An 8,513-nucleotide genomic window follows, 5' to 3' on the forward strand; every position below is an offset into this window, starting at 1 on the left:
TCAAGTGTTTGAAGAATAAAGGTAGAAACAAGGGTATACCTTGGGGCCATTCTTTAGATTGAAGGGCAAAGGATTTCTTGGGTCGGTCACCAAAAATTTTGTTCACTATGTCCTCGACCAAAGTGCCAAAAAAGTTGTGAGTATATTCGTCCCACCAGTCGTCAAAGGTGTCAGTGCCGAGAGATTCAGGAACAGTTGGTCGAAGGTGAAATTTCTTGCACCGTTCCTGAAATTCTTTCTCGATGTCTCTACATTCCCGTTCTGAAGAACTAAAGACGCGCCCTTGGTTTAGAAGGGAGCGGGAAGAAAGTAGAGGCACCGGGCAACCTTGGAGGTAGCCAAGCTGTCGGGCAGTAAAGTGGGGGTGGTAGACTTCCCAACTTGCTCGGCGAGCATCACAACCAAAGGGAAGGTCACGAGTTAACACGAATGACCCCCAGTTTTGATGAAAACCGACATCTTCACTTTCACTCCAAGTTAATGTGGGAAATCTGATGGAGTGGGGGTATTCTTGACAACGACATATCAAAAATTCGTCATCAGAAATGACGTCTAGGCCGAAGAAGTGTTTAAAGACTTTTTCATCTCGATTAGGAGGTACTGGTCGAGAGGCCAACTGAAGGCCGAGTGCTATAGTAGACTGAAGGCCGGAGATTTCTAGCCGAAGTGTGGAGAAATAAACCTGCACCTAGTGTTGGAACACCTAGAAAGGTCCATTCTGGTGCGGGTCGATCTTGTCGATAGTTGTTTCCGCCAGGCAACGAAGAAGGTGGGCAAGGGTGGCAGGACTGAGCGTCAGAGAGTGACCACTAGCCAGGGCTTCCACCACCGGCATATTCTCGACCAAGCATTTATTCCATTTGGTATAACAAATGAACTTGTTGTACCAGTAAAATAGGAAGGCATCGTGTTCTCCCTTCCGTAGACTCACTTCCCTTCGATCGGTAAAATGAAGGACAAGGGTGTTGTAGTTCAGAAAATTTTTGTGTAATTTCTGAACGTCCTCTTTTGAAGGTTCTTGACCTTCTTGGCTCAATGCCTCGATGGCCCTATCGTCGAATAGCGCCCTGAGGTCAAGGTTTGATGGGCATCTAATAAAGGCGGCATCGACTGGAATGCCAGAATGAGGAGTCCCGATGATAGCCGAGATGTCGAGGATGGTAGGAGTTATAGGGCCAAACGGAAGGACCATGGTGTTGGTAGTCGAACACCAAAGGCTTAGAGCTGCCATGAGGAGTTCTTTATCCATTGTAATCTCCATGGTCGAAAGCTTAATAGCGTCGTGGATACCAAGAGCCTCCCACTCCTTACCGAAGAATTTTTCCATTCGTACAACCCAGGCCACCCAGTTCGCATTGGTCGAAGGCCAGGATCCTTGGGGTTTTGTCTGGCACCATTTTGACCAATCAAATCCTTGCAGCAAACCTACCAAGCAGTATTTTTTAAACAAGTTGATGATGGATGATGGCACCGTGTCTTTGAAAAGTGGGCCCAGAATTAGGTAGGTAGAGTTTAGTTCACCCTTGAAACGCAGAGTCTTGATGGTGTTCCGATCTATGAAGTCCTTGCACTTGTTGCACTCGGGGGAGAGCTCTAAGATGAAGGATGCCATTGATGAAGGCTAAAACAAAATTGTGAGATGAAATCTTAAGGTGTTCTGGGTTTTTGAAGGTTTTGAAAATAAACTGGCAAGAAAATTTCAAGGGATTTGGAAAGCGTAAGGTACAAATGGAAGGGATCCGGGTATTTATAGACATTTGGGACGGAAGGCTAAATGTTTGATTTTCAAAATCAAGGATAGAATTGAGCATGAGATTTACTATAATTATTATACATGCTAAGAAGATCAAGGTGAAAAGACTGAGGTTCACCGTTTGAGGACGCACAATGGAGTGTTACGGCGGGTTTAGTGCAAGAGAGACATTTCGGCGGCCACATGTTTTAGAAGATCATGATTAAAGGTTTCTAGGGTAACCAGGGGGCTGACATGTGGCAGGACAGTTGGGAAATCGAGATCGTGGGGTTACGTCTCATAAATGTGCATGGTGGTATTTCCCAAGAGATTATCCTTAGGTCGGTTTCACTTCTTCAAGGTCGAGGCTCGAACCAAGGAGTATTGGTCGACAACCTCAGAAGCGAAGGGGTAATGTTTGGGCCTAAAAATATTAGTTTGGGCCAAGTTTAGAATTATTCTCAGCCCACTATTGGTCGGGCCGAGTTTAGAATTGTTCTCGGTCCAAAGGCCGTATTTAGGTGTCATTAGGGGTTATCCAGCTCATGAGCTGCGCAGTTGAAGTTGGCCATATCCCGTCGGGAATCTGTGGGATGCAGGTGAGTCCTATTACAAGAAAGAGTTTCGACAAGATAAGGATGCTAGGGTTTAAGATTTAATGCGGCATGATAACGAGTTAAGTTTAAATCCAAGAATGATTGGGATTCAATGTAGGTTGGCTACTATAAATAGGGAGGGAGAACATCGAACAAGCCCCCTCCAATTCAACACACAAACTGCCCTATGCAAACTCTTGCTCTACGTGAAACCTCTCAACAACTTTGAGATTTTTACTTTCTTTTTTTGCCGACATACCTTCAATTTGGATAAACAACACTGTGGAGGCAACCAGCGAACATCTTCAGTTTGGATAAACAACACTGTTGCCGTAGAATCAACAGACTATGAAACACCTTCAGTTTGGATAAACAGCACTGCAACAGGTCGACTGGTTATCTATCTAAGTCTCGGTCGAGAAGGATTTTTGGATCCTTATTAGCAAAGGTCATCTCATCAGCCTTTTCGGCAAAGTGAGGTGTTACTAGGGCTCGGCACATCGAACGCCGAGTTGTTTATGATTGGGTATTCGCAAGTAGGTTTTAGAGTTCGACATTCTGACAGCCGAACCACTTTCACAGTTAAGACGTACATTTGTTTTGAGTATTTGTGTCCTTATACTCTGGTGTCGATTCGGCGTGCTTATACTCTCATGAACATAATCACCGTGACTGAATCCGGCACCGACGATTTGTGAACTTCACATAACTAGCAGTCTTGTCTTCAGGCTCTAGAACCCGAAGGTCGAGACGTGTTCCTTTCTCGGCCGCAGTCTCAAGATCGAGAAGTCAGTCACGCGCTCAATGCAACATCAACACATTTTACTCCTCGGCCAAGCTCGACCGATGAGTTGGCACGCCCCGCACACAACTGAATGACGTAGTTAGCTCATTAGCTACTCGGCTTGCACGCCACATAGGCTTGGTAGTTTTTAAGGTCAACAATTCTGGACAATGAGATTTAAAGATTGAGTAGTTTAAGAAGATGATATCCTAGGTGTCAAATATTTATAAATGGGAATTCCAGTTGTCGTATGTACTTGGCTCCTGGAAAAATTTCTCTTTAAGATGAGGTTAAGATGGGTGGTGGGAAATCGAGAAAGCATTCTTTTCTTGATGCATAATTGAGTTTTTTCTTTCCCTCTATCTAACCTCTTGAGCAATGATCAATTAAGTAGTATCAACTGGAACCTGAAAGTAAATAACTTCATAAATAATTGCAATTAGGATCGAGATTTGCTTTCTTCTGTTGTAGATACATATATTGCTAATAAGATTTATAGCATTCCTTTGCTTCGAGCTCCTCAACATGATTCTATTTATTGGGGGCCTAATGCAAAGGGCAATTTCTCGGTTAAATCCACAACTTGGATCCAAAACGGTGCAAATAATGGTTATCATTCTATTGATCTCTTGAAGAGGATGTTGAAGCTTAATATACCACATAAGGTTAAATTATTTAGTTCGTAGCTTATCATGGGAAGACTTCATACTCAAGATCGTTTATCTAGACATATTAATAACATTCCAACCAGTTGCCCTCTTTGGAATGAAAGTATAAGTATTCTTTTTATGAATTGTACCTTTGCTAACCAGGTTTGGAACAGTCCAGAAATTATTAATACTATAAAGATAAATCATTCCATACAGTTCAATGATTGGCTTGAGTCTCTTAACTATAAGATGGATGAAAATCTAAATGACTTAAGCGTCACTTTGCTCATCTGCTGGCAATTTTGGAAAGACAGAAACTTAACTGTTTTCAAAATAAAAAAGCAGACCCTAAGAGAGGTTGTTATTGCCCTAAATATTGGCAAGGAGTATTTAAAAGCAAATCAGAAGATTTCAATTTCTAGTAGAAGGAATGACAAATCCATCAAATGGTCCACGCTAATTTTGGCTTTGTTAAATTAAACTTTGATGGTTCTCTTATCAACCAAGGTTCGGCGGTGGGTTTCATCATTAGAAATGAGAATGGGAAGCCTATCTTAGCTGGGGCTCGTAGAATTGGACATAACACTAAATCTGTTGTTGGATGCCTGGCTCTTCATGATGGATTATGGATGGCAAAAATTAGGAGTTTCAAAAGAATCAACGTTCATGATGGATTATGGATGGGAGAAGATGAGCCGATGCGATGCGTGGGAAAGAAGCAGGGACGAAGCTAGAGATTAGTGTGAATGGGGGCATCCTCAAACAACAAAGTCATAATTAAAAAGCTCAAGAATTTACTAAACACAATACTTATATATTAATCCATAAAGTTTTTCATACAACAGTCCCTTACAATATCCCTCAACGCATTTTCATGTTCTGAAAGCGTTGCATGACAACATCATTACCAATACCATCAAATATCTTTCTCTCTATAAAAATAACCATGTTGTCATTCATCCATTGATCTCCCATCCGATTTCTCAATCAATTCTTCAGAATTTTCATGGCCGAAAATGCTCTTTCAACGGTTGCAGTAGCAACTGGAATAGTTAGTGTTAACGTCACAAGCAAGTAAACCAGCGAATACACTTTATGTTTCTTGCACTGAACCATTTTTTTTGCAAGATCTCCAATCTCCTTTAAACCTGAAAACTCAATGCTAGACCGCATATCCAAAATGTAATTCTTAAGTCGAATCTTAAGTATCACCAGCTCATTCATAGAGAAGTCTGTAGGATAAAACTGGGAAAGACGCAATAGCTTTTGGCTATCAAAAGCAGAGAATGAGTTGGCTGGACATAAACATGTCAAACAAAGAAGTAACTCAGTGTTAGTCTCATTGAAACGATTATTTAGTTCTTGAAGCTGCCAATCCAAAACAGCATAAAATATCCTAACACAATAATGATGCATATTTATGACTGCTTGTTCTTTTCGTTGCCCACGCCTTCGAGAAAGAAACATATCATCCATACTAGGCACATCAATATCATGTTTAAGACAAAATTCTGAGACTTCACTAAGTAAAGAATTCCAACCATTTTTCCTCATTATCTCCAACCTTTGCTTACAAACTCCAACCAACTTCATGGCATTTACAATATCCTGATCATTCCTTTGCAATGCTTGTGACAATTCATTGGTTATTCCTAGTATATCTTTCATCAAGTGTAGATTAAACACAAAATCAAATGATTGCATGGAATCCAATAAATTATTCGCTTCACATCTTTGTTGAGAGCTTAATTCATCATCTGTTATTACTTCAAGTACATCAAGTATGGATGAAAACATAGTCATTATACTTACGAAAGAACCCAAGTGTGAACCCCAACATGTTTCTCCAGCACGTTTCAAAGTAGTTTCTTGATTTTTGGCTTTTCCACTTGTAAACTCACCACTGTTTAGTGTTTCAATAACTGCAATAGATTGCTTCTCTCGAAGAAGATCACAACGCTTCGATGAAGCTCCAACAACATTTACCAAAATAGTAACTATTCTAAAAAGAGACTCAATTTGGATGTTCTTCTTTGCCACAGCTACAAGAGCTAATTGAAGTTGATGTGCAAAGCAATGAATATAATAGGCACAACCATTTTCTTTCATAATAAGAGCTTTAAGACCATTGAACTCACCTTGCATATTGCTGGCCCCATCGTAACCTTGCCCACGCAACCTAGACATGCTCAATTTATGCCTAGAAAATACCTCATCAATGGTTTCCTTAAGTAAGAGAGCAGCAATACTAGTAACATGTTCAATGCCAATAAAACGCTCAATGACATGCCCATTCTTGTCCACATAACGCAATACAATAGCCATTTATTCCTTCGTTGATATGTCGCGAGATTCATCAATCAAAATCGAGAACAACGAAGTGCCAACGTCTTTAATAATAGCCTTGATCGTCTCAGTTGCACAAGCATTTACAATGTCTTTTTGAATATCTGGTGATGTCAATTTGTGATTCTCCAGAGCATTTTTCAAAGTAACGGCTTTCACATCCTCATTGTGTTGGCAAGAAATTGTAGAAGCTCAAGAAAGTTTTCATGGTTGCTTGAATGTTCAGATTCATCATTACCACGAAATGCAAGCCCTTGTCTCAAAAGAAATTGACAACAATCGATTGATGCATTCAACCGAGTTCTATATTGAATTCGAGCTTCATCATGAGTTTTAGAGAAAAAAGACTGGATATGTTGCTTTTGACTCCTTAAAGCTTCAAAATTACTCCATGCTTGATTATGTGCACTATTGACGCCTCCAATATGAGTTAGAAGTCTTTCTTTCTTCTTCCAGTTAGAAAATCCTTCGCCAACAAAGAAATCACCACCTGCTTGTTCTCCAATGTTTGGTTTAAAAAGGTAGCAACACAGACAAAAGGCAGCATCTTTTTCTACACTATATTCCAACCAAGTAGGAAAATCATCAAACCAAGCAAGGTTGAATCATCTTTGCGTGTCTCCATATTTCTTGTAAGGAAAATTATGGGTTTTAGGTTGTTGAGGACTAGCTAGCACATACGCTCTTCGTACTTGATCTTGAATATTAGGATTGTAATCCAAAATTCGAATTCGCTTACCAGGATCTGATGGAAGATTTGATCAAATAAATTATGTACTATCTTGTCCATGACCATGAGCATCATTATTTTTCTAAATAACTGGGGATGGTGCATTGATATTTTTTTGAAAAACCTCTCCATGATGTTTCATTCTGCAAAGTCATTCATATTGATGCCAATAACATATAAGGTTCATACATAATTTATAGAATTTATAAAATAAAAATCTCAATAAAATTCTTAGAATAAAAATCTCAACAAAAATCTCATCTTTTCTAACCTTCAGGATGAAAACACATGAGAAACAAGTTAGATATGCAACTGAGACATTTTGAAAACAAGTCGCTAAAGAACACTTATGTAAAAATTTAACCCTATAACATACTACTGGGGACATTTTGATTAACATAGCAATCTAATCAAACCAAGATCCAACCAAGGCAACAATTCAATTAACCAATACCAATAAGCATACAAATTATTCAACATATAAACATTTAATTCAACTAATCATATGCATAAATGTATACCCATATCCATTTCATAATTTGATTCATCAATAATCATAGAATTCATATCAATAATCAATAATCAATAATCAATAAGTCAATAACCATATTAGTGCATGACCATATCCATACGATTCTATATTAATATACCAATTGAACAAAAATTCATCTTAAATAATTAATTAGGGTTAGCGATTATAGATTTAGGAATTAAAAAATTTACCTATATATATATATATGTCGGCTAGAGAGTGGCTAGCTGGAGTGGCTGGGGGAAGAGCAACTTTGCTCCTATTCTGTTCCATTTCAAGCTGTTGGCGTTGGGGGAAGAGCAGCACCACGTTGCTCTCTGATTGGCAAGTCGCAAAGGCTAATGAAAACAAAATAGAGAGATTGAAGGAATGGGAGTCTAGGACCGTGGGGACAAACGGTCCCCCACTATAACATACCTTTTTTTTTTCCAAACATATACGAAACGACGTTGTTTCGTTTACATTTTTTTAATTTTTTTTACCAGGACCAAAACAACGTTGTTTTGGCCTGATTTTGAAAAAAAAAAAAAAGACCCAGCTCTACTTTTGCAGAACCAGATCGGAGGAACTAGAAAAATCTTAGTGGGGGCTTTGCTGCTGCAGAACCAGATCAGTTTGAGCAGCATGCCAGCATCAAAAAAACCTCAGTGGGGGCATCCACCCCTAGGCCCATGGTAGCTCCGCCCTTGGAAAGAAGTAGTTGTGAATTGTGATGGGTGTATGGGAATTGATTTGGTTGAAGCGTGATTAAATGCTTTTTTTACTTATTTTTGTAATTTGAGTCCACATGGAACCAATTAGTCGGACACATCATAAAATTATGGGTCACACATGGTACACATCATCATTTAACAAATTAATTAACAGAAAATTTAATGGATGTATGAAATTGCAATTTTTTTTTGTCAAACGATAAATTATATTAGATTAGATGTTAAATTAGCCACCGACGGGGTTTAAACCCACACAGTCATGCAATGACTCAACAACTTTCCACCACTGTGGTAAAAGGCCACTTACTATGAAATTGCAATTATATGATAAGTAATGTATGAGATTAAAATGTTTTAAAGATATTGTATAAGGTTACAATTGCACCCAAACTTGAAAATGTAAAATGTAATTTACCCTTGATTTTTCTAC

At 39.0% G+C, this 8,513-nt stretch overlaps 1 protein-coding gene across 1 annotated transcript; it reads right to left on the bottom strand.

Annotated features, from left to right (window-relative positions):
• Positions 1 to 4,749: 4,749 nt before the first annotated feature.
• Positions 4,750 to 6,087, bottom strand: LOC126595331 (uncharacterized). The gene has a single exon (XM_050261661.1). The coding sequence runs from the start codon at positions 6,085 to 6,087 to the stop codon at positions 4,750 to 4,752; it is 1,338 nt and encodes a 445-aa protein (XP_050117618.1).
• Between the last annotated feature and the right edge of the window lie 2,426 nt (positions 6,088 to 8,513).

This window comes from Malus sylvestris, chromosome 13, assembly GCF_916048215.2.
Source record: "Malus sylvestris chromosome 13, drMalSylv7.2, whole genome shotgun sequence".
NCBI lineage: Eukaryota > Viridiplantae > Streptophyta > Magnoliopsida > Rosales > Rosaceae > Malus > Malus sylvestris.

What these genes read in the sequence shown, in the direction of transcription:
- LOC126595331 (XM_050261661.1), bottom strand. Translation starts at nt 6,087, where the DNA reads ATGGCTATTGTATTGCGTTATGTGGACAAGAATGGGCATGTCATTGAG.